The sequence below is a fragment of the Epinephelus fuscoguttatus genome, linkage group LG1, assembly GCF_011397635.1.
Source record: "Epinephelus fuscoguttatus linkage group LG1, E.fuscoguttatus.final_Chr_v1".
Classification (NCBI taxonomy): domain Eukaryota; kingdom Metazoa; phylum Chordata; class Actinopteri; order Perciformes; family Serranidae; genus Epinephelus; species Epinephelus fuscoguttatus.
The window spans coordinates 27,404,106-27,431,324 of record NC_064752.1 but is presented as its reverse complement, the minus strand read 5'-3'; the positions used below and the strand labels follow the sequence as shown (position 1 = coordinate 27,431,324).

Sequence of the window (27,219 nt, the reverse complement as noted above, 5' to 3'; positions counted from 1 at the left end):
TTGGACGTCCATTCATCAGGTGGACAGAAACAGAGCTCAGAATGAATGCCAATGTAGCTCTGGATCTACTGGATGTGTAAATAAGCAACTGTTTGCTAACAAGTTCATATCAGCTTTACGAGCTGATAATATTGTACGTAAGTGCTGTGTCCACGTGGGTGCAAAAACCAGTTCATGCAGGTTGAGATTTTTATTAGATTAGTTCATACTGTCTTCATTTGAGAATGTGCTGTTCATATTCTGTTCACTTTAATGACCCGCAATAATGAAGCTGTTGAAGTGCACAGCAATCTGTTCTTAATGAATGAACACTGCCAACTCTGGCCTCACAATGAGAGGATATATGTGCAGTCATGACAGTGCCAAAACACTCCCCCTGATTATTTTAACTCCCTCAATATTCATAGAGGAGGTGCAGGCAGATTATGCTACTAACAAAGGACATTTCTCATGCAGGTTTAAATGAGACTTTCCATGTCGTGTGTCTCATGGAAAAGGGTCGCTAAAGACAAGCCTTTAAAAGCCAATAAAGGCATTCCTCAACAAGGAGCACACAGTCAGCAGTCCACTATGTTCCACCTGGGTGTCAGTGGAAAGCCCGCAGAGGTTAGAGTGGTAAGCCGTCCTCCTGCTACGCCCTGCTCATCCTCCATATTTCCAATGACATGATCACAGCAGTCAACCAAGCCGGGACACAGCTGAAGTTAGAGGAAATGGAGGACCAGAGATTAAGAGATGAGGGACCAGAAGTGGAACTGATGGATGTGAAAGTGGATGTACAATCTGATGATCTGAGTTCCACCCACAGTGACACAAGGCCTCTGATTCACGACAGAGATCCTAAAGGAATCAACAAGAGTCTTAAGGTAATGAGTGTACAGCACCACAGGGGTTTAATTAACATAAATTACACATGAACTTTGGCAAAGAACACGAATTAAAGGGCTACAAGCTGATGTACATCATTTCTGTATGGAGAAACAGGACCTGCACATGCTCTGCATACCAAACCTCCTGTCTCTGACGACCCACATGTAACACTAATAATGCAAAGATGAGCTGAAACAGATATCTATGTTTGTTTTGAGTCATGAGGATAAGGTTAATGCAATTTAGAAATAAAGCTTTTGCTAAGTAAAAATGTTTGTCAATGCCAATCTTTGTTCTCAGGTATAAGACTGCCAAATTAATGTGCTAAAATCAATATGCTGCATAATACTGACCTCAAGTGGACATGCTCATACACACAGTTCTGTCATTGGCCTTGTTGATATGATCTCACACCACACAAGTGAATAGTGAAAATATGTTGTGTGCAACTGAAAACTGCATGTCAAGATTCTGTAATACGGCCTCCACGCCTTCATATCCAAGCCCCCAGTTCTGTCTATTTTACACGCTTGAGGTAAACCTTACTGACAGCGTCTCTGTATGTATCTCGAGGTCACGTTTGAGGATGTGATTGCAGAGCCTCCCTCGGTGCGGAGCTTTGATAAAGTGTGGTTGTGGAGTCACGCCCTGTTTGAGGTGTCCAGGCTGTGGATGTACCGCTTCATCTCCCTCTTCCTGGCAGTGCCGGTCGCACTGGCAGCAGGGATTCTCTTCGCTGTGCTCAGCTGCCTTCACATCTGGTAGGACAGTTATCACACTGAGATGAGATAGACTTACAGGCATGGGTGAACTGCTAAATAAGGATCATTAAGTTGAATTAGATAGATTAGTGGGAACCCTTTTTAGGAGTGCAGAAGGCTTTCTAATTTTTATCAACGAGATGAGCTCATGTGTTGTGCATTTCCCTGAATCTCCGCAGGTTAATCATGCCTTGTGTGCAGCTGCTTCTCATCAACATGCACTGGGTTCAGACTGTGTGGGGCAGCATACTGAACATTCTCATCGGACCCTTCTTTACCAGTGTTGGAAAGTGTTGTGGTAGAATCTCCATCCATCTGGCAAAAGATGAAGACAGATAGAAAATCACGCTGTGTATTGATGTTTTGGCAAAACAGGGGAAAAGCAAATGGTAACAGATTGCACACTGATTCCATAAAGATTTAATATGCATCATAATTGCCTGTGATTACACTGTGTTATTGCTCACCTGGCATGATGTTTGGCGTGCTGTATGTACCTGAACAAGCATGGGTAGCAAATGTGGGGTAAATGGTACTAAAACTATTTAATGCACAATTACAAAAACAAATAGCAATTACATGTATAAAACATTGCAATTCAATTAGAAAATAATCTGTATATAAACCCAGACAGAAGGCGGAGGAAGCAACCATCTCCCAACACTGCTGATAGAGTATAGAGCTACTTAACAGTCTCTGGATGAAGAAGTGGACTTAAGTTATCTTTGAGGCTAAACTTTTGCATTAATCATATTAATATTGAATATTGTAATGGCATCGTAAATAGGTTGAATGAAATCACATTTGTGAATGTCAATAAATAATTTGTCTTTCTTTGTTGCAATGTACTGTTCAGTTTTGTAGATAAGGTGGACACAATTTTTTGGTTAAATTCCAATTTTAAATGTTGGACTTTAAAAAGACTGTCACAAAGAGAGCAAAAAATAAAGTCAATCAATTGGGTTTGTGTAACATTCTGGATTTTATTATGATACTTCTTGTTTTATTTTGAGGTACTAACCTCTTGTGTCATTGCAGTTTCCTGTTTTTTCACGCCTTTCATCAACCACACCTGCTGCCAATTACTCACCTGCCCCAATTATCCTCTTAGCCATCCCTATGTAGGCCTATATATACCCACCAGCTCCTCATGTCTCTGCCAGATTGTCTTTGTTCCTTTGTGTCATAGCTTGCAGGACAAATTCTTCCTAAAGAAAATTCTTGGGGCCTTGTCATCACATGAGGTTGCCAGGCAACCAGTGGGGAAACCAGAAAGTCATTGTGCCTGGCCAAGGCACATACACTTAAACACAGCTTTTTTGTGTGTGTTTGTTTGTTTTCATAGATTAAAGAACAAGAGATAACCTTTTAATTACTTACATGTTAGTAGGCAGATTTTGTTACCTTTGGGGACCAGGCTAACCTTTGTCTTGGTCTTAATGCTAAGCTAAGCTATCCGGCTGCTGACAGTATAGTGTCATATTGAGCTGACAGACATGAGAGTGGTATCAATTTTCTTAACTAACTCTTGCCAAGAAAGTGAATTTTTTCCCCCCCCAAAAAGTGTTTTTCCCAAAATGTGAAACAATTTTTTAAATTTCCTAATTTTTGGAGGTTAGACCAGGAGACCACTGAGGATTTAAAGGAGCTGTAAAAGACATTTAGAGTAGGATTAATACAGCAGCAAACAGCTATTTGCTAAGAAGATATAGTGGAGTAATGCTGTTCTGAGCAGAGAATTAACATCCTGTGTGTGTGGTGTAATTTGCGCTACTCAGAAGGGCGTCATCAGTCAACACTGTTAACCCTGTCAGCACTGTTGTTAGTACTGTTCGCTGTTAGCACAGTTGGCTGCTAGTATGGTTAGCTGCCAGCACAGTTAGCTGCTAGCATGGTTAGTTGCTAGCCACCAGCTCAGCCACCTCCATGTTGAGAGCTGTGTGCAGCAATCCCAGCTCAGTCTCTGAATAATAGATACACTCTGAATGTTGTACAGAGCTCCTTTAACAAAAAAAAATGTACATTAAAATTGCTGTGGTGAATTACTGCTCTCAGAAACTGAAGTATTTAAGAATATTAGCTTGAAATGTATAGTAAATAATACTAAAAATGAATCTGCATGTGTCAAATACCACACCCAGTGCTGTTCATAAAACTACCCCGAGTTACTGATACCCACTCTTACCATCACATTCTATAAGACTCTAAATATAGGTCTGAGTGCCTGCTGTGTCTGCCTACATTAAATGAAAGAGAGTAGCCAGTGCAGTCTCAGCTGATTGCATAGACACTCACAGAGGCAGAGGTATGCCCACCATGACTCTCTGCTGAGCTATTTCTGTCTCTCTGCCTCCATGCCTAACTGGCTTCTACTCTATCCATTGCCACGCCAAGAATACTCCTCTAATTGGGCTGGCTCTGGATCACATGCGCTCAGATCCCATTCCACCCCTCCCTTTTCATCCCTGTCTCTGCCACCAGGGGACCAGGGCAAGAAATGCCAATCCATGATCTGAAGTCACGCTTCCTGTGCTGTTCTTACACCGACTGAGTTAAATAGCAACAGAGACCTGGGCGTGCTGTGAGACCTGCACCAGTTCTTCCTCTTCCCCTTCTTTTTGGCAGCGCGAGGCTTATGAGCTTGTTTGTGCGACCTGCTGATAGAGAAAGCTTTGACTGATAGCAACAACTGCACAGCTTAAGGAAGACTGATTCAGAGTTTATTTTGGGGAACTATTGGGTTTTATGTATCTGGCCTTGCTTGAATCAAAAATATCTGAAATAAGAGGCTCGGCCCCGCCTTGTGTGGTATCTATTGTGCGCCACTATGACTGAGACATTTAAATGACTGAACCATTTCATTATTATGACTGTCATTATGAAAGCAAACACATTTATCAGAATATAACAGCAAAATACATATTCAAATTGTCCTCCTTCTGAGTCCCAATAGCTGAGTTACATTTTCTTTATTGTCTGCTCAGCTCTTTTATGTTTTGTAGCGTTGCATCTGACAAGACTCATTAGCATTTGCAAATGTATTTAGCATGCAATGTTGGCAGATCTCTCCGAATAAATCCTCCAAGTCAAACAAAATAACACAGGCTCAATTTTACAGTAGATAGGTTAAGAAATTGAACCAACAATCAGAAATAACATTTCTCAGTGCGGCGCTGTATTACTCCTCCACAGTGTGTTTGTGAAATGTATACAGTGACAGTAGAGGCATAGAGTTTTTCAAACTGGCATAAAGTCAAGAAATAAGTTGACATCTACTAACCACCTCGCCACCTGACTTACAGTGTCAAACATGATGGAGGTGATAAGTTGATGAATTCAGCGTATTTTAATGTGAATCATATTCCTCCTTCTGAATGACTGAATGCCCAGTATGTCAGCTTTATAGTGGCATCTAGCAATGAGGATTGCAGATTGCAGCTTCTCCCGGTTAGAATTTCTTCAGTTTTTATTGGTGAGGAGGTTTTTAGTGGGAGATGAATCATCCGTAGAGGTCTCTTCCTCTTCAAAACGAACGGACCAGGTGATTCAAACCGCTAAAAAAAGAGGAGCTCCTAAATTTCGCAAAAGGGGAAAAGGCAAAAACATGAAAACGCCCTATCAAGAGCCAGTGTTTGGTTCGTCCATTGTGGGCTGCTGTAGAAACAACTGTGCAACATGGTGATCTCTGTGGATGAGGACTCACTCCCTATGTAGATATAAATGACTTATTCTAAGGTAACAAAAGCCCAACTCTTATTTTCAGATAATTATACACTGAAGAAAACATACTTCTATATTTCATTTCTGCCAGTATATTCCCCTAAATCCTACAGACTGGACCTTTACAGAAAACTGTAATCCTTGGAAACATAGTGAAACTGAGTATACTTTTTGTATCTCCTCTGTTGTGCTGTGAAAACATGAAAAATATTTTTTCAATTCAAATTAAGTTTAGCAGTTGGATGTAAAACACTATGTCCCAGCTAAAGCCAGAGCAGGAGGGTGTGTTTGTGCGCACTGCCTCACTCTGTGGTGGAAGTTCGTGCCACTGTGTAAACCCTGCCCAGTTAGCCCCACAACCCCATGTGAAATGTGACACAACCCTGGGTCTCCTTTAAGGCATGCCTTTTCTGTCTGTGTGCATTACATTGTGAGTGTGTGTGTGTATACTCTGTGTGTGTGTCTGTTGGTGCCTATGCGTGTGCAGGGTGGGGGTCAGGCCTCCATTTTTACCAGGTCATCTGCAGCAGCTGTCCACTGGCATGCCAGAGGGAGCGTCACAGTGGTGATACAGGGGTTCAGAAGTGAACCGAGGCGGCTCCGTGCAGTTTGATCCAGGAAGGTTTACTCTCACCGTCTCCGGCCCGTCCAGGACCTGCAGCCCCACCATGGCGGATCAGTACCAGTACAACACCAACGAGGAGAAGATTGTGAAGGACAGCCACACCAAGGAGATTGATCTCATTAACAGAGACCCCAAGCAGATCAATGAGGACGTGGTGAAGGTTTGTGCAGCATGGAGACACCGCCAGAATGTTCCTAATCACAGAGAGGATTAGGAACACAACCCCTGTCTTGGCATGTGTGGAAGCACAGGGAGAAAATTTAACAAAAAAAAGGGTTATCAGGAACAAAGACAGCAGAACAGGTTATTATACTGTCTGGAAAATCCTTAAATAGACCAAGAGCTATTCCTGTTGCCTGTGCAGAACGCAAAGTTTATTTTGGGAATGGGGTAGAAGAGTGTGAAACTGATACACTGTGCCTCTGTGTTTAATTTAGGTTTGACTACTGTTTATCCGGTGATTGTTGCCATGCTACCACAGCAAAATATTTTCTGTAAGGGCAGAACCAAATATACATTTAGATTGTATTTTGTAAACATAGTCAATGAAGATAGTAGATTGTGAATTATGAGTAGAGTATTATGTTTCCTGTCTGCGTGGCTCAGTTTGGAATGATTTACACGCCTGTTTACGTCTGGTTTAAACTGGAAGGACTGATAATTTATCCCAACAGTCTGGTCTAGGAGTTACAGTGAGCGATAATTTAGCATTAATATTTCTAATCCATGCAGTCATTTCCTGCCTAGCCTTACTATCAAACAGTCTTCTTAATTAGTTTGGGAATCGTCTCCTCTAAAAACTCCATCTTTGTGTTAATATTTATTGTCTTTAAAGAACACTGATTGTCCTGCTGTATTTGACTGAGAGCTGAAAGAGGCCAGACCTTGCAGAGAAACTATAAACCAGTGCATGCCCAGCCATTCATTCAGAGGATGATCTCAGGCTGCTATCCCTACAGGAAACGGACAGTGACTGCACACTCCCCATACTGATCCTATTCAGTGGTCTGGAAGAAAAGACAAGACTTCAGATGTGCACTGCTTCTGCCTGTCATGACTGAGTTAATTAGCATCTCATAGCTGAGTCTCATCTTAGAATGCGACAGCGCTTTTCCAGATGAGGACGAGGTGACACATACAGAGAACTTGAAACACATTGGACCACTGTACAATTGCCCTCATGCATGTTACATGAGGTGAACTTGGGTTACTAAGAACTGTGTTAGAATAGAGCTTTTAGGATGATTTTTGAGCCAGCATTAAAAGCCACTCCATTACTTTGCCTGCATGCCATGACACTACGTTTTTTTCTATAATGTGCAACACATAATTGGTTCCGCTGCATAAATTTGACCCTAACACTCAGCAGCTTTCACAAGCTTAATCCTCCACACTTTACATTTGTATGTGCATATTACTCAGAGGACACCAAGGTCTGGTGGAGGGAGATGGATAAAAGCCGTGTGTAGTAATCAAAGTCTCTTTCAAACTTCCATTAGGTGGACTTTGAGGATGTCATTGCAGAGCCTGACGGTACACACAGCCTGGATGGAGTGTGGAAGCTCAGCTACACCACCTTCACCGTCTCCAAATACTGGTGCTACCGCATCTTGTCTGCTGTTTTCGGCATCCCTGTCGCTCTGCTCTGGGGCTTCCTGTTCGCCTGCATCTCCTTCTGCCACATCTGGGCTGTGGTTCCCTGTATCAAGAGCTGTCTGATTGAGTCACAGTGCATCAGTCGCATCTACTCTCTCATCATCCAGACCTTCTGCGACCCCTTCTTTGAAGCCCTGGGCAAGATCTTCAGCAGTGTGCGCGTTGCACTGCGCAAAGAAGTCTAACAACTCACACAATAGTGTTTATAGTACGATCGGATGAAGTGCGGTATCTTTTTATACACCAGAAGATCAGTCCTGGCGTCTTGCTTACTCCCTGATACTCCTCCTCCTGCCTTCATAACATGCTGTTCCCCACCCACCACCCACCCACCCAACCTCAAGCTCTCAGCTCTGAGTCCTGACATGCCCGGTGTGCCTTTTGCCACCAGAAGCTCAGTGACAGCTGCAGCAGGCAGCGTGGTTCTGTGACAGCTCTGGCACTCCCGGAAGGCTCAGTGCTCCTCACTGAGGGGGAAGAGGACTGCCTGCCATGACCCGGATCTGTCTGAACCTCATTTATTTGTATCACAAAAGCCAAAGACAATATCCACTCCTTCACAACAAATGAACTCCCCAGCACTGCTGCACCTGTGGACAATGCTGCCTGTATGCGTTACATTTGGCCATCCTTTGAAGTTTTTACGCTGTATATTGCTGTGTCTGGTTTTGTTTAACTTTATATTAACTAAGTAGGATTTGACAGTCATATGCATATTCAAGGACGAAGGTTTCATTCAAGGTTGGGGAGGACACATATGAAGCAGGGGATTTGTGGTCCTTCCCTAGGAAATTTTGAGCGTCAAACACTTCATTGTCTGCATTCTGGTGATTTTTTTATGCACCTTTTTTTGCCTTTTTCTGCACCAATTTATGGTGGAAATGTCTGTAAATTTGTCAAAATAAAAGTCCTCTGCTACTTTTATGTTTTTATTGGAGGTGACAAATGCACATGCTCTAAATATGGAGGGGAACATGTCCCCTGTGTCCCCCGCCCCCAGAAATCTACACCATTGTATGTATAATTTTTGAAAAGCTTAACATCAAGAAAGTAATTGAAAATATTTTCTCTACATTACTGTTTTGTAATTTGAGACAACCCACAGTGCTGACTTTCAGGTGGAAGAAATATGTTTGTAAATGCTGATAATCTACTTCCTTTTTATCAAAGTGTGATGTGAGAAGTTTGTGCAAACAAGTATGGACATAACTGCTGATGGAGTAAAGTAAAAGCCTCTCTGTGAGACCAACAGCAATGTTCCACAGTGTTATTTTAATTATGCAGAAAAGCCGAATACATACTGTGCACCTACATGGGTTGAAACTGATTTAAATACACTTGACAAGTGATGAAACTGTTCTTATAATAAGCATATTGCACCCCTGGTTTTTAAGATTCACCAAAAATCCAAACTGTGTGTCAGTAATATTTTTGGCAGCCTCAGTAAAGCAGGGCGCTGTCACCCACTAGAGGCTGCTGTTGTATATCCTTCATATGCTTCTCTTTAGTGTCTGAGACCCGTCACTGATGATTCAGTGTCACCGCACCCTTTGTTCACAGTCTCAGCGTGCCTCTCTCTGGCTGACTCATTCTAGTCCTTTAATGTGCAGGAAAATGCACAGGTAGAGTTTAACCGAGCAGGAACAGCAGAGCATTACTCTGATTAATGAACTGCATTAACCAGTGTAATTAAGGATCAAGAGTGATTTATTTGCCAAAACTCAGAGAGACAGAGAACATAATCAACATGCTTGGTGTAATCAAAATACAGCAAATACTTCACAAATACAGATCTCCTGATTTTGTTTATGTATTTGTCTAATTTTTGCAAATGATTAATTATACTTGTGCAAACTGCCTCCACACTTATTGGCATCTTTAAGAATGACAAAAAAAGACTCTGAATCTTTGACTTACTCTGTTAAATCTTTAGTGCTGATTGCTGCCTTTAAAAGAATTACAGAATTTTCCCTTGATATGATATTTTCCATGGGTGCATGATTATGTCAGGGAACTTTACATTATCAAAGCTATAAGGGAAGTTAACTCCCTAAATGTTCTTGGTTCATTAATTAATCCTGTACAACTGTGCAGTGTTATGCAGTTGAATATTCCTGCAATAATTAACATGCATAAAGCTTGTAATGATATTTCTCTAGTAATAGCTGAAGTTTTAGTTTGTAGTGTTTTGATAGATAGATAGATAGATAGATAGATAGATAGATAGATAGATAGATCCTTTATTTGTATGTTATACAAAGAATCTTTGTTGGAGCAATCCATTTAGCAGCATATGAATGTTACACATGCACCAACACACACACTCGCTCATTGCATCATTGTCACGATCACATACACATATCTATTCATATAGATGTCGGTGGGGTGTATCTTAAGTCAAGGGTGTAGATTTTGTTTCAATACTAGGGGACACATTTGAAATGGAGGGTTTGGGCATCCTCTGTCAGTGTCAGAGCCTCAAACACTTGACTTCCTGCATCAAAGTCCTCTGCTACTTCCATGTTTCTATTGTGGGGGACAAATGCACATGCTCTAAACATTGAGGGCGACATTACTCCTGAAATCTATGTCCAAAGTGCAGTGAAGTGGAAAAGAGAAAAGTTATCCAGAAGAGCTGAATAATAATAGAGTTGAAAGCTGTCTCAGCCTGTCTTACATTATAAACTTATAAACGGAGTCCACTGATATCAGAGATGTTTGAGTTGTTTTATTGTGAAGCTTTTGCTTTTATTCAGGTCACTTCTCATTATTGACAGTGACAGCTGATGTGCTATAATCATAATAACAAAGGTTCAAATCCTAGATGGCTCATACACGTGAAACTTTTACAATGAATATCAACACAACAACCTCAGACTTAATCAGCTTTGCAACAAAGAATTCTCGAGGGAATTCATCACCCCAGTTTACCTTTATCGTCACTTCCTGTGGGACACTGCACCATGTCACGCAACAATAAGCACCCCAAGATACCTCACTTTAGCTCACTCCAGTGTTCTGCAGAGTCTCCACATCTCAAGCCAGACATGCATTTTGGCGCTGAGGCTGAACATGAAGTCAAAAGTTTAGATGTGCTGCCAAAAATTTGCAGGAACTCAGTGACGTTGTTGATTCATTGTCTGGTATATTTCCAGCGACCTTGCCAAGAATTTTGTGAGGCAATAAGCTCTAATGAGCATCGACTAGGTGTAAACAATAAAGCGGTCACAGCTTTTCTGCTGCTTTCGCTCTTTATTTTTTTTTAAGCATTTTTAAAATCTTTACCAGTGACAGCCATGACATCTCACATCTAACAACAAATCAAGTAACAGTTTACATGTATGCAATCCATTGCAAACGTAACAAAGTGAACGACCTCATATACAATATTTATAACAGGTGAGCAATTTCATCATAACACAGACAATTAGGATCCACAAGCTTTGCTGGTGACAACAACTGAACCATTAGTGTGGTCGGTCAAGGTTTACAGTGCTCAAAAATATTCTCATTTCCTTTCTCTGCACTTCAAATATGTAAATATATACTGTACATCTCACACAAGAATAATGTAAAAACAAAGAGAAAGATTCAGGTGATTGCTCAGCTTGATTATCTTGCCCGTCTTTATGACCAACATATTGCACCCTTAATAATATTCTGTACATTTTTCTATTTCACAATTCAATTTCCACTTTATACTGTAAAGTACTGTAAATAAAAGAATTAAGACTTTTGTTGTATTTTTCCCTTCAGGGCTTGGACAGCAAGCCTCAGGGCGAGAGGTATCCGAAAGAGTTGAACTGCTGAATTTTTTTATGGGCGACAGCATGTGGGGGAAGGCAGGGAGGGTGGGGGGTTGGAGAAAGAGAAGGGAAGGAAGCTACGTGCTTATGTGGTGGAAGTCTGTGTAATGCTCCTCTGGCTGCTCGTGCTTTTGATGGCAAAGGTTGAGGAGTTGCTCTTGTGACTGGAGTCAAAGTCACGCTCACAGCGGCACTGGGATGACTTGAGGTAGCGAGTGGAACAGCACAGAAAGTTCTGCCTAAGATCCTGGAACAGATGCCCGGCGAAGCACATGTAGATCCAGGGGTTGCAGCAGCTGTTGAGGCTGGCCAGCAGCATGGAGATGATGAAGGGCATGGCTGCAGGAGACAAGAGAGAGAGAGAGAGGGACATTACTGTGCTGTGACAACAAGAATGAATCAGCAGCCTGTTTTCTCTGTGAAAGTTAGGATTCAAACAAGTTAATGACAGTGGCTAAAAGTTCTCTGATATTCTTGTGTAGTGACAAAAAGTATTTACATGATTTATGAGTGGTGCACATACATTTTTGGTTTTACCTGTGATGACCCACAACTTTATTTAAATGCATGCATTTTAGTCATGCCAGTGACATCAGGGTTGTATCGGGAGGGTCCAGATATATCTCTAATTATTAGATGAATTGCAATGAATTTTGAAAGAGATATCCATGATCCCCTGAGGGTGAATCTCAATAACTATGAAAATTGCCTGACTTTTCACCTCATGCCACCATGAGGTTGATATTTATCCATCCATCCATTTTCATCTGCTTATCCAGGGCCGTGCCGCCGGGGCAGCAGGCCAAGCAAAGCACCACAGACGTCTCTCTCCCCAGCAACGCTTTCCAGCTCCTCCTGGGGGACCTCAAGGCGTTCCCGGGCCAGACGAGATATGTAATCCCTGCAGCGGCCCCAGAGCCTCTTACCAGTGGGATGTGCCTAGAACACTGATCAGATGTCCGAATCAGTTGACCCCTTTCAACATAAAGGAGCAGCGGCTCTACTCCAAGCACCCTCAGGATGTCCGAGCTCCCCACCCTATCTCTAAGGCTGAGCCCAACCACCCCACAGAGGAAACTCATTTCAGCAGCTTGTGTCCACGATCTCATTCTTTCAGTCATTACCCAAAGCCCATGACCATTGGTGAGCGTTGGGACTTGGGACGGAGATGGACCAGTAAATTGAAAGCTTTGCCCTCTGGCTCAGCTCCCTCTTCACTATGACAGTCCCACACATCACTGCAGACGCCGCACCAAACTGCTGATCCATCTCAAGCTCCATTCCACCCCCACTTGTGAACAAATCACCAAGATACTTGAACTCCTTCGCTTGAAGCAGTAACTCTCTCATAACCTGGAGGAGGTAATCCGGCAGAGATCCATGGCTTCAGATTTGGAGGTTGATGTTTATGGTTTTGGGCAAAATATCACAGCAACCATTGCGTGGATTGCTTTGAAATTTGGTGCAGAAATTCATGCTCAGCCCCTCAGCTGCATGGTATTTGCATATAGCAACAATTACTTTGTTTTAATTTAATAAGTAAGGCAGTAATAAAAAAAAACAAACATATGTTTTAATGTTTAGTTGTGAAAATGGGGTCTTCTTCTTTGATCTCACCAATAATTGAGCAATCATATGGCCAAGAAATCCTGTGGCACTTCTTTTATCCAAGGACATGTGACACTGAGAGGGTCAGAATCTGAGGGCTCCCAAAGTTGAATAATTGATCTGTCTGTGTTTAACCAGCTGGACTGAGTATCATTAATTTCACTCATCAACATGTTTTTTATTGAATTTCACAATATACTCTCCATTCTGACCCAATTTAACCCCTTGTGGAAGTCACAGAAGCAGTTCCTCTCTTCGGTGAAGCATCTGCCCCTGGTTTTCCTGGGACCGAGAAGGATCCAGGGGGGGATTACTAGGCCCATAGTGTGTCTTGCTAATGCCCAAAGACCCCCATGTATTTTTGTGGTCAGTGGCCCTGGGGCTCACAGTCCAGCCCCAAAGCCACCAACCCAGAGTCAGTTGTCCTGGCCCTGGGTAAAGGGAGGGTCCAAAAAGCTCCCTATAATCTGCTGGAATAATTTAGTCAAATTTACATGGGGGCCTTTGGAGATCATCATGTCCTGGGCATTAGCAATACACAAAGCGGGCCTGTTAATCCCCCCTGGATCCTGCTGGGTCCCAGGCAAAGCAGGAGCAGGTGCCACACCCAAGAGAGGCACTCACAATTTTAAATTGTCCAGTACTTTGGTTTATGACCAAATACATACAAAACCAATACTGTAATAGTTACTTTCCCATCAGCTTCAGTTTTACTTTGTTTTTAAGATCTAATTGGCAAATGTTAATATACCACCAGGTCAGACTACAGTAAGATGTTTAACATGTTTAATATTACCTGCTAAATATCAGCATGTTGGCGTGCTAAAATTAGCTCAGCAGTTAACACAGCCACACAGAGCAATTACAGTCTTGTTTCCTGTCGCCTATTTGGCATTCATGCTAATGTGGAAGCAGCTCATTTACAAGTTACAATCACATCGTTGTAACTGTGTAATTATAGCTGGAGGGATTCTGGAAGGAGAGGACTTGAAGCTCAAAAGCGAGAGTTAAATAATTGTAAAATAATAAAAACAGTGAGCTGTTTAAACAAGCAAGAAAACACCTGAAAACAAAGGAAATTCCTGCAAAACCAGAGCAGGAGGGGAGGCGGAAATGTCCCTCACACAATGCTGTGGTGATACATCATAGCGAGTAACCTGCAGTGGCACGGTGGATGACATTTACGCTACGTCAACTCCACCATCCAACTGACATTTGGCAAATGAAGTTCAGATTCATATAATTGGCTGGTATGCCATATTTAACCTCTTCTTACTGATTGCTAATCAGCCTATGCTGCTACTATTCTAATGTTGCAGATAATGACAGTCCCCGAGCTTGAGCAAAATTGTTCGGCATAAATGATCTCTGTAAGGGCACGGAAGTCACACGCATGATTAATTTGATATTAATTGATTATCAGCCATTAAGGGTTTGATTTATGAGAGTAAAACATGAGTTTAAATGAGTGTAAATCATTCAGTTACCCTTCTGATTTTGTGTCAAAGGCTCTTTAATACACTTTGGGGCTGCGCTGTAATCTTTTAGATGTGTAAATGAAAATGGCAGAAAAATGTAGCGAGAACCACAACCCTGTTTTAACCTGAGCAAGAAAGTGCAATTAAGACGTTCTGGGGGAAAAAAGGGCTGGCCAAAAGTGTTAATTTACCCGCTGATCATGAATCAACCTGCTCTAATATCGAGCTTAATACTGCTGACATGGACGGAGGAATCGGCTTTATCTGAGATGGTGCAAAAGACCAACTGGTTATCAATCGGTCTTATCAGGGTGGCTGAAAGCAGAGCCTGTATCGAATTTGAATAATAGGGAGAACTATCAAGGAAAAGTCACTAACAGGATTAGCTCTCGGTGTCTGACATGAGAGAGGAATTAATCGCACGGCAAGAGAAAAGGCAGAATGATCATCCCCTGGGTGGTACATCTGTCTGTCTGTCAGAGCCGATACCGTGCAGCCCCAAAAGACTCTTCAGCGAGTCATTAACAGGAACATTTAGTGCCGACTGTGGTTCCCTGGAGGTAAACAGCCATTGCAATAATCTCGTTTTAATTCTAACAGTAAGTGAGATTTATGAGTGAATCTGCTTTGAGAGATCCTTCTGTCTGTTTGACACTGTCTTGCTTTTTTCGCCTTGTAGTAAAGACACCATATAGGCACTGACATTTATATATATATGTAAGGAATGCTTGAAGATTGAACACTGTGCTTTGTGTCCATCAAACACTCGACACCAATCAATAGCACCCAGAGTGTGAGTCAGCGTCCAAGGGCAGCAGGCACAGTAGGGGGGCATGTTTGTATTCACAGTTTTTTCTTTGGGAGCAGTATCTGAGTCAGGGCTTAACCTTCAGGTGTTTTTGTCCTCTGGCTATTCAGTGTGAATCACAGACACCATTGACGTTACAAAGCTCAGAATAATGGGACACTAACATTTCCAGAAATCGAACTGATAAGCCAAATGGGGTGCTAATGATGGCAAACTTCCTATTTTTGTAAGGTGCTGAATCTTTCACAGTAAATCAGCAGATCTGGTGGAACTCCAAAGGATGGAGGAAATTGGCTCTTTGACCATGCATCTAAAACTACACACTGTTTGGCTTGATGCGGACATTGTATCTAAGGGTCTAGACTTCACACAATGTGTGTGCTGAACCACTGGGTCTACTTTGGCCAAAGGAATAGTTGAACATTTGGGGAAATTACTCACTTTCTTGATGAGAGTTAGGTATGAAGATTGATACCACTCTCACATCTTCAATTATTCACCCTGTGTTGTGCTGAATTTGGGAGGAAAATGTTTTTTTTTATGCCTCTACTGTGAACAAAGTGAGTAATTGATTTACAAATTATCATTTTGGGTGGTGAAGTATTCCTTTAAGACTTGAAACAGCTAGCCTGACTCTTTTCAAAGGTAACACAATCAGCCAAAGCTCACTAATTAACACTTTTTTGTTTGTTTTATCAAATTGTAGTGCGAAAACAAGAATAGAAATGCCATTTCACATGGAGCTGTGTGCTGGACCATTTTTTTGCCAAGGACGAAACAAAGCCAAAAATATCTTTGGACAGAGCCAGACTAATTTCTCATCTAACTCTCAACAAGAAAGCAAATATTTCCCAAAGCGTATTTTCCAAAATGTCAAACTATGAACTCGGACAAGTTTCGTATCATGTTGCTGATTGTGTTGAGGGGGTTGCAGACTCATTTATTGCAGAAAACATGATTACTTTGGTAACTGGGAACCATGCAGGGTGGAGAAGTCTGCGTGTAGACTGCTGCTTGTACATGCTGTTTCTGCTAAGAGTGGCCTTTTAAAGACAGACAGCGACCTTTAAGTGGTAATCCTCCACTTATGTTGAAACGTCAGCTTGATTGATGGTGTAAATTGAACAAAACGATGTCTTTATTAGGCGAATCTCGGAGGACTCCATGGCAGTAATTTTCCATAATGGCGCCAATCACTCAAAAAGATTTTTTTTCTGCACCAAAGAAAAATGACCGTGACTCTGGTATTTTAAAAATATTTTGTTTCACAGAAGTATTGTATAACTTGTTGTGGATATATTCCAGCGTAGAATGCTAAAGGTTGGAATATGGAAAATATGGAATGATGCATGTAATATCATAACCTTTGTTTGAGATCTGCTGCTATTTAAATATTTACTATAAGACTGCAGGTTACCTCATAAAGAATGATTATACAGGATAATGAGATTTGCTCTGCATGATCCTCACTGCCTGATTCTCAGTTTTAAAGGCACAGACCCTGATTTAACTGCCTCACAGCTAAAATCCAGAACACATTATTAAAACTCTCTCTTCCAAGCTGACTACATAAAGGTCCAGTGTGTATGATTTGGTGCAGTGTTTCCTTATACAACAGTTTGTATGATATCTAACAAATTAGTGCCATACAGATGGCGTTGTCACATTACATACTAAATATAAATTTACAAAGTTAACGTAGGTCAGGTTTAGGGAAATTAAATTATGTAGATTACATTTAGGGAAAGAAACATGGTAACAATGACTTCACTTGGTTTCACACAGTCCCAAACACTGGTCTCCTGGGGGAAAGTCCTGTGTTCTGTGACCGTTTCTCCACCCCAGCCTGCCTCCTTATGCAGACTTTTGGTCTTTATACTACTTCTATACTCCTGTCAGTGCACTGATCACATGATTGTCACTTCAAGATTATGTGGATTATACACAAATTACTGGCTCATTTTTTCATGGGTTATACACAAATTATGGTGCATTATCTTTTGAAGGTATACACACCAATTAGGCTTGGGCAGTGTCATGGTATTACGGTATACCAGCGTATATAGAGATCTCGATGATATGATTTTAAATACGGTCATGAATACAGGTCCTCCTCATTCTTTTGACCTCATTGTATGTAGTGCACACCTCTCATCACCAGAGGTCAGCCTCTACTGATGGAACAGGCAGCTGATCTGAGAGACATTGCATCTCCGAGTGGTGGAGGGATAAGTTACAGGACTGTAAACAGCCGGCCAGCAACAGCAGCGTTGCACACTCAATCCGAAATCCTCGAACACCGGTGCTTGGGCAGTGACTTCTGGCACCAGACACTGACGAAAAAAGCCGTCCTTTCATGTCGGCGCGGTATGTGGCCGGTCAGCGTTATTGCATAGCGCCACCCATTGGCATCAGGGTGAAATGTGTCCGGACAACCACATATGTTAAGGGGGCGAAAAGTCTGAGTAGGGTGTGTGGGAGGCGTGGTGGATGGGTCAAAAAGCTACTAACTTTCATCTAGGAGGCCTGCGTTTGCTTCCCTCATGATTTTAAAGCCAAACCATGTTCTTTTTTCTAGACCCAACCACGTACATTTGTTGTTGAAGGTAAAAAAAAAACATCAATTCGCAGAGTTTTCAGTTTGTGTTTATTTTGAAAGAGACGGTGAAAACGGTGCATTTCCTGTAAAGACAGATGTGTATTTTGAAAAGACACAATGCACGTAACAGGCTGAAGTTGACATGGCGTCCCAGAATGTCAATAAGCAACGCACCAAGGGTACCTTGCACAGCATGTCAACATGGAAATTCCATGAACGAACGTCGAAATGTGACGGGCTCGGTGTGACAATGTGTTGCATATTGTCATATACCATAGACCCTGGTAAATTTCAGGTAGTTGTGAACACATTCTCACTCCGACCTTGTCACATATTGATGTTTGGTTACAGACTTTCCACCTTTTTCATTGGTTTCTGAGAGCAGCCTGTTTAGTGGCATCTAGCAGTGAGGTTGCAGAACTGAAACCTCTAGAGCCAATGTTTGGTTTGTCCTTTCTGGGCTACTGTAGATACAACTTTGCTGAATCTGTGGAAGAGGACCTGCTCCATATAGATATAAACCACTCAAACAAAAACACAACAATTGTTATTTTTAGGTGATTATACACTAAATGAAACAAAGTTGTGAATACTGTATACCATTTCTGCCAATAGCTGCCTCTAAATCCTACACACTGGACCTTTAACAACAATTAACTACAACTAAAATCTTATTCAGTAGCCTTATGTTTTATGAAGCTAGTTTGTTTACATCATGAATGTTTGAAACACATGTTTGTAACACAGAGGTTCCTCCTATAGTGGGGGCTTTCTGTCCTAAGCTGTGTGGTCTTTGCTGAGTATGACTCTAATGGACACTTTATCTACACACACACACACAGGTGACACTCCAGCCTATCTTTTGTACACAAACACTGGCACGTGTCACTGCCAATTCTGGCCTTTCTGAGCACTGTTCACGTGGAGGACAGCCATCAGACATCAGACATCCTCCCTGCACTGAGTCGGGCTCTGCAACAGAAAATGAATCAATCACTTTCTTTTCCATTCAGGGGCTGGAGCACTCTTATTGCTCTTTTTCTGGCGACTGTCACTTTAAACATTGTCGCAAGTTGCAGCATCAGAGCCAGTTATAGCAATATACCTCCTCAGTGTGGAAGAACTGGATGACAGCTAAGTGTGCTGAGCAGCTGTTTACCTCCAAAATGTAAATAGCTGGTGTGAACAAGGCAGCTTGAGGAGGATGACAGCGACACAGAACCAGTCAGCTGGAACCTTGTACACAAACCCACAGAAGCAAAAGAAAAGACCAAAGGGCTGAAACACCAAAGTCTGTTTGCTCTCCACTCATAAACTTCCTGATATTATGGTCTCATTTCTAGCATGTGCACAGTTTATCTTATTTTAGTCTTGTTTTTGTAGGAAATGTTTCTCTTTTTACTCACTGTCTGAGGAAATACCGGAGCAGCAAAGATATAATTGGATGAAAACTGCTTGGAAAACAAGCTCTATATTGTCTTTGAGGAGATGCAGACACATTGTTCTGCAAAGTCTCCAAATTAATAGCTCTAATTAGATTTACTCTTCATTTTTCCAGTATAACTAATGCCCTTACATCATATCGAAGCAAGCCCATTTTATACTGAATGCATTTACTTTTCACAAGGCTATTACATTAATTGGCATTTTATTTACAGTGGTTCTATCCAATTGTAAAAATGAAAGGAGCACACTGTGAATCCAAACTGGCATATTAGATCTTCTGTTGTATATGGGTGTGGTCATGACACAGCGGATCAATAAATATAGGGGCCACATACAGTAGATGGCTGCCTAATGTCCTATCGTGCTTGAAATGTCAACGACGCACTCCAGCGTGCCCACAGGCACAAAGAAACGCTGCTTGGCGCGTGGTGGCGCACACTAATTTGATTAATGATTAGCCGTCAGTCAGTGTCTGCAGCTGTGACGAGGGTCAGAGGAAACTTGGAATAATCTGTGTACAGATTTTGCACTTTAAACACCAAGTCCACACATGTTTTTCTTACCACACAACAGGTGTTTAAATATAATCTGGATTTGACATGTGAAAAACAAAATATAGGTGCGTCCTTCTGCCTTTGCATCCCTGATGTAAACAAAACATTAACAGCATTAGAATAGATTTAATTAATAAGCAAGATAAAGTAGTTATCTGATGTTAAAGTGTAAGTGCCAGCCAATTTGGAAATGCAGCATGTTCTAATCACTGGTTTTAAATTTTGGTGGAAAGGCGACAGGGACTGTATTGTGAAGAAGACCTGTGCGTATTACAGGGGTGGTTTTCCATTCAAATTGCTAAATGTCACAATCACTCAAATGTCCCATACACAGGTGTATATGCAATTTCGAAACATGTTTGTTTTCAGCAGACCGATGACATACTCATTTCTTTTGTGATTTGTCCGAGGGTCAAACCCCTTGCACTGAGATCTGTCAGAGCTTCAGCTCAGTCACCTAACTCTGTCATCCACACCGCACCCTGCCTTACTCACCCTGATACTAAAACAGCAGAATCCGACTCTCAGTGAGTCACCACAGTGCCTGACCCATCTGAACGAGAAAGTCTGAATAAACACATCTCAAAATGATGTTTTTGTTGCCCCAGTTTGCTCCAATTGGATAAGCAAGCGCTGGCACCCCAGTGCGTAAAGAGCACTGATGCGCACAGCAAGACGGCTGCGGCAACTACAAATCTCCATTCATTTCTACTTTGTAATATTGTCAGGAAAATGATGGATGGAGAAGGGTGGGTAGTGCGTAAGTATTTTATAATGTTTCAGATGCGTAATGGCATGAATACATCAGTACTTTGGCGCGCACTCGGTGTGATATTCAACTTTAAAATTCAACCTACCCTCACGGGGCGCTGCTGGATCCCACGCAGACCACATCTGAACAGAGAAAAAGGGTGTCCAACAGACGATATAAGCCAAGACGATCACAAAAGTCATTTTCACTGTGGTTATCTTCGCCTTGGAGATGAGCTTCACGCTGCTCACGCGGGCCAGTGTGTTGCATTTGGAGGCTTTGGGCGTCAGGCTTATACACTGCTCCCGCCTGGTTTTCAGTTTAAAGTTTTGCCATATTTTGAAGCTTATCAGCCCGTAGCAAATGCTCAGTATCGCCACTGGAATGATGTATATGGTGAGACTGATCCATGTGATGTATGCCTTGGCTCCCCAAGGCTTCACGAAATCTCCCCAGCAGTCGTACACTCCTGATCCGGCCGAGCCAACCTCGATCAGGGAGAAAATGAACATCTGCGGGATGCTGAAGAGCAGGCTCAGGACCCAGGAGAAGATGACATAGTAACGGTCTTTTCTCCTGTGCAAAGAACGAAGAGGCTGACAAATTGCCAAACACCTGTCCACTGACATTAAAACTAACATGTAAGTGGAGGCGAACATCCCAACGACCTGTAGGTATTTCACCAACCTGCACAAAATGTCGGGTCCATAGAAGCGAAATGTAATGTCCCAGATAAGTTGAGGGAGAACTTGAAAAATCGCAACAACTAGATCAGCGATGCTCAGGTGCTTCATGAAGTAATACATGCGCGACTGGCTGTGCTTGGTGGTGTGGATGGCCAGCAGGACGCACAGGTTCCCCGCCAGCGCCAGAAACAGCACCAGAGCGAGCACAGTCACCTCCACCTTCGCCACCTCTTCATTCCGCTTAAGAGGGTTCGTCTGGTTCAACCAACCGGTCCCGTTACCGAGACTTGAGTTCCTCCAGGATTCGTTAAATTGCCAGAAGTCACTGTCATTAGAAATACTCTCCATTGCCGCAGTCTTGTCTTCTGCAGATGCGTCAGGGTTGTGCAGTCATGCAATGACTGGAACAGTCACTTAAAGGGTCTTAAGTGACAAAGTCTTCGGTGCGTCCTCCTCACAGGTGTCAGGACAAAGTGTGAGGATGGATGAGGCTCAAAACATGTTTCCTAAGTGACACACAAGGGTTGGTTCAGCATCAGTCACCCATGCGTTATAAAAACTGGAGAAAAACATTTCCACTTATAAAATAATGTGAAATATTTCTTAAAATGTGGCGCAAAAAGAAAAGTAAACTTAAAAGTGCGTAAATCTATAACGTGCACCTACAAACAGCAAAACTGTGTGTAACATATGTGAGTAACACACCTCACTGGTCATAAGCAGTTCTCCAAAAAACAAAATCATAGTGTGACTAAAAGCAGTCCAAAGCACCAGCAGGTTTTTATAGTCCAGCAAATATAAATACTGTATAAAGTGACTTTAAAATTCAAAATCAAACTCTGGAAATTAAAATATTACGAGAAAAAAAAATGCAACAGAAACTAAAAGCTCCATCATCTTCTCTGGTAAGGATCAGAATGGACAGCACCACAGCGCTCAAGTCCCTGTTATATCTGTCCCCGGTTCAGTGATAACAGTAAGTAGTCTTACCATTCACCGCCACAAGGGAGCGATGTGAGTCATTCATCAGTTCCCCCCCCCGCAGCTCGGGGCCTCAACCCTATTTATACACTTCATGCTCAGAGCATATACCTGCTGTAAATCATGGACGTTTCTACAACTCCACATCAGCTCTTACAGTGTGACAACAAAAGTGTTTTGGTGATGAAATTATGACCAAGAGCATACTTTTGTTGCCAGATATCACAAGACTTGGTGTGGAGTTAGAAAACATGTCCATAATGATGTTGGGGTGTGAGGCCTGTGATGAGAAAACATCTGTCAGTATCAGATATCTTCATGATGGGCGCAGACTTAAAGCAATCCTGAAGGTCATCTGACCTCAGTTTGGTTTGAACTGGTTACTGAGTAAACAGTTATTTAATAAACAAATGCTCATTCATAATCTCCCAAACCACACATGAATTAACATAATTAAAGCATTCGTCACTTTAGTGTTGCCGCTGGTGCAAGTGGGGCTATTGTTAATTACTGGGTAGCTTATTTCATAAGAACATAATTTAATTAGCTGCTTAATAATAATACATCTTCAAAGCATCTAGTAATTAAAGCCATGGATATAGCAAATTAAAGAGTACAATAAATGTTCTGGAGTGGAAGTAAAAAGTAGTATAAAATGGAAATACTCAAGTACAAGTACCTCTTAACTGTACTTAAGTACAGTAGTTGAATCCAGAAAACAAATAAATACCCAGTTTGTTTACATATGGAAATATATTTTAAAAATATCTTTCAGTGACAATGGTGCAGTAGTTGGCATTGTTGCCTCACAGCAAGAGGTTGCTGGTTTGAACCGCAGGGTGGGGGAGCCCCTCTGTCTCTCCGTATCAGCATGGGTTTTCTCTGGGTACTCCAGCTTCCTCCCACAGTCCAAAGACATGCAGGTTAATTGGTGACTCTAGTGACTCTAAACTGTCCGTGTAAATGGTTGTCTGTCCCCCCCCACACACACAACCCCCAACAGGATAAGCAGTTACAAATTACGAATGAATGAATGTTTCCAGCAGTTCTTTTATGAGCCATCATTTAAAATTAACTTGACTTAAACATTTGATCTACAGAATGAATGGGAGGATGAGTTTGCTGGCACATAAAATCTTAGTTTCATTATTCTATTAAATATTATATTGTACTGATGGACATCAGGTTATTAAAAACAACAAGTGATGATGATTACCTGTTACCCTCATGTGAAAAAAACCAAATACATTTAACTGGAGGTGTTGTGCAACACCCATGTTAATGTCCAGGTGCCACATTCCAGCGATGCCTCTAAACACACATTTCTTCCTTTGTGGTGCTGTGTTGGAATTTGGGAACTAAAATCATAATGGTGATTTAACATTTACCATCACTGCTCAAGAATTTTAACAACTTAGAAACCCAGGATACATGAATGTAGAAAACAAATACAGAAAATAAATAAAGATACACCAGCAGAAGGAGAAGGAGGATTTATATTAATCTCCGTGTAAAATACCACTCGTCTGGCATTCTGCTGCCTGAATGCTGTTTTAATGCCTTGTGGTACGGAAATAACATACAGCATAAAATATGTGAAACCAAATACTCTGTAGCTGAACACTGACCTTTTGAAACATTTGAGAAAAAAATTGCAGATTATATGATTTGATAAATACAGTGACACCAGTGCTAACAGAGTCAGACTTACTGAGAAGTGAGACTTCTCTGCTACTGTGCAGCTCTTTAAATTTCCAGCGACACACACAGTTGCAGACCCTGTGGGAAAGGCCCCTGGTCCTACCTACGCCAGAGACTTGTTCCCTCTTTTTGTGGCTTTGGGTTTTGGAAAATGGCACATCCACAGGAATTTCAAAGCTGTAACATGAAGACCAAAGATAATTTAGGGCTGACTAGAAATGAAAAGGACAAGGAAAAAGAATAATGATGCATTAAATCTAATGCTGTGAGTTATGAATACGGAACGAAAACAATTAATGACCTCATTAACTCAATTTTTTTGGTGAGCCACATGAAATGAGCCAGCATGTCAGGGATGAAACTGGATAGAGCCTAAAAACAATAACAACAAAATAGCAAGTGCAGCCCTCCCAGCGAAACAAAGTCAGCACTGAAAATTGGAAAGTTTGGTGCAGGGAAAATATTGCTACTGCTCAGCAGAAAGTAATTAGTGGATTGATGAATGCTCGCCTTTTCGTCGAGGTCGTAGATGTGGAATAAAGCGATGTGTTTTCCATGTATTTATGACCGTGAACAAGAAAAGCGCCAGTCAGTGCCGCGAAGCTTTAATGGAGTGCTGCCAGGGAACGTTCACTGGGACCATTTGATTAGGCTACATGGTAAGACTGAAGTCAAGTCATCTTAGTGTCAGAGGTTTGGGTTTTTAAGTTGGTGTGCAGTGAGTATGTCATGGGAGATGTACACAATGTGCGGGATGGCGTTATTGTTAAGTAAGCTGTGTCTCCTTTCAGGTGCTGGATCCTCAAAGTCTGTATTTCTAGACTAAATATGTCATAACAAGTTGGCAAGCTCTGTCTCATTTCAAAGATTGCTCCTAATGCAGTGGAAAAATACCTACTGAGCACTCAGGTTATGGAGCACACAACCTGTACAATGTTTACTTTGCAGCCCTAAGTATTCCACAATGCACGGCATGCTGCTACAGTGTTTAATGTATTGCATTACAGTTATCAATAATCCATACTGTATCTAAATACACCATGAAAAAACTACAGAAAGATGCAAAAAAGGCAGGCGGGACATTTGTTATTGTTGACAGCCTGGACATGTTAAAACAGTAGTTCCCAACTGGTGGGTTGCGGTCCAAAATTGGGTCGCAGGTCCATTCTAAATGGACCACAAGTGCCTCGAGAACGTGTCAAGTTGATAAAAAAAACACTTCAGTTTTGAAGTACAGTGACTTTCCAGCACAAGCTTTTACTTTGAAATGCTGTTTCCTGCTGTAGAGTGAGTGAATAACTGACAGCTACTTGACAGAGACAGCAAACTAGCTTGACGACATGTCCAAACCCAAGTATGACGTTGAATGTCTTAAAATTTGTGGACCTTGATTTAACCAAGGACAAATCTGTACCTTAAAGAAATATGTCACTGCTGGAAAAATGGCTGTTTATTAAGTGGAAAAATGTAAATGCTTTTGAAACTGGTGCCACATGACCGGAGAAAACAGGAAAGGGCTGTGGCATTTGCTTGTGCTCAAGAAATAGAAAACCGACAACTACTAGAATACACTGCACAGCACCGGACCACTAAGCGCTCCAGCTGATGAGTGACGTAATGGAACTTGGCCGTTCTAACCAGGTCCGCAAAAAGTGGGCTGGTTCTAAAGACAATTTTTGCAATGGCCCAAAGGTGAAATTACACCATCACAGGATGCCCTGTGGCCCAAAAAGACTGTTCATAGACTGACCGATAGCTTTATAGGTAGTATAATGGGTTTCCTGTGGGTGTGGTTTAGGCAGGTGGTAGGAGGCAGGGTTAGCACTGATGTCACACTTTGGGTTCGGTGGTACTGACTCATTAGCCGCTATTAGCTGCACCTGGAGTGAGAGCTGGAGAGGCCTTTGAGCTAGGCGGACGCACCATTAGGGAGATGCCAGAGGCAAGACATTCTGAAGACAAAGGAGACTGAAAAGGCCTTTGAAATGCCACCACAAATTATCCATGTAGATACGCATTCACTCTGAACAACCACAAAGAAGAGCCAGCTGGTCGGCTGACTAGTCCAATGGAATGGCACCTGAGGGGTGTCCAGCGGAGGCGTCTGCTCCAAGCGAGCTGGAAGAGCAGTGGTGGTGAGGCAACCACACACACACACACACATCCCAGATAGGAGAGGTCGCACTTACCCAGAGAAGTCCAGGCACATTTCTCATGTCTCGAGGCACTAAGGTACAGGCTTGCAAACATTATTGGTGACCTTTTATGAGCCAGGTTTGTTAATCAGTGGCTACACATTTCTGGAGCATCACAATCAATGTGAAATGACTCATTTCATTATCCGAATTTGTTACCGTAAAGTCTGAAAAAGCCACACAGTTGAATCATTTTATCCCCATTCATGTTAGCAGAGCACTAAAGTCTCTATTGCGCCTGCTCTATGGGCCACACTGTGTGGAAGCAGCGCTGATCATCTGGTTAATTTTATGTGCATAAGTTGAACATTTTTGGCTTTATGTGCCACTGAACATCTTTCATAGGAATGAACAGGGCACCACCTCCAATGGTGTATCCAGTTCACTTTATACATGCATGGCAACAGCACTAGAGCGGGCCAAAAGCATGTCATCCAGTGGATTTGAGCTGAGCGATGAGCAGTGAGATCTTGGCACTGGTATCGTGGAGGGAAGTTTATCATAGTTCATTTGCACATATGACCCACAATGTTATGATACAAGGCTGGGTGGAGATTGGCAAAATTCCTGGTTAACTTAAATATGTCTGGTATTAGGAGTTGATGACAAGCACCTGAACACTCAGTTTTGATATCTCTGACCATATCCCTCAAAAGATCCCACTTCTTAAAGGGATAGTGCACCCAAAAATGAAATTTCAGCCATTATCTACTCACCCATATGCTGATGGAGGCCCTGGTGAAGTTTTAGAGTGCTCACATCCCTTGCAGAGATCGGCGGGTGGAGTGGCTAGCACACCTAATGGTAGACGGCGCCCCAGACTAACGTCCAAGAATACAAAATTGAATCCACAAAGTATCTCCATACTGCTCATCCATAGTGATCCAAGTGTGCTGCAGCAACAACAAAAGTTGTTTCGAAAAACATCATATGAACTCTGTTTTTAGCCTCACTGTAGCCTGTAGCTCTGACTG

At 42.0% G+C, this 27,219-nt stretch overlaps 3 protein-coding genes across 3 annotated transcripts; 2 read left to right on the top strand and 1 right to left on the bottom strand.

Moving 5' to 3' along the window:
• Window positions 1–560: 560 nt before the first annotated feature.
• On the top strand, window positions 561–2,339 carry LOC125892775 (caveolin-2-like). Its single transcript, XM_049582997.1, has 3 exons — window positions 561–866; window positions 1,444–1,631; window positions 1,811–2,339. The coding sequence occupies exons 1-3, from the start codon at window positions 666–668 to the stop codon at window positions 1,968–1,970; spliced, it is 549 nt and encodes a 182-aa protein (XP_049438954.1). The 5' UTR covers window positions 561–665; the 3' UTR covers window positions 1,971–2,339.
• Window positions 2,340–5,813: 3,474 nt separating this feature from the next.
• On the top strand, window positions 5,814–8,883 carry cav3 (caveolin 3). The gene is made up of 2 exons (XM_049583010.1): window positions 5,814–6,136; window positions 7,476–8,883. Exons 1-2 carry the CDS (start codon window positions 6,020–6,022, stop codon window positions 7,815–7,817), a joined length of 459 nt encoding a protein of 152 aa, XP_049438967.1. The 5' UTR covers window positions 5,814–6,019; the 3' UTR covers window positions 7,818–8,883.
• Window positions 8,884–11,428: 2,545 nt separating this feature from the next.
• oxtra (oxytocin receptor a) lies at window positions 11,429–22,255 on the bottom strand. Its single transcript, XM_049582985.1, has 2 exons — window positions 20,789–22,255; window positions 11,429–11,777 (listed from the first exon to the last, which is right to left on the bottom strand). Exons 1-2 carry the CDS (start codon window positions 21,714–21,716, stop codon window positions 11,524–11,526), a joined length of 1,182 nt encoding a protein of 393 aa, XP_049438942.1. The 5' UTR covers window positions 21,717–22,255; the 3' UTR covers window positions 11,429–11,523.
• Between the last annotated feature and the right edge of the window lie 4,964 nt (window positions 22,256–27,219).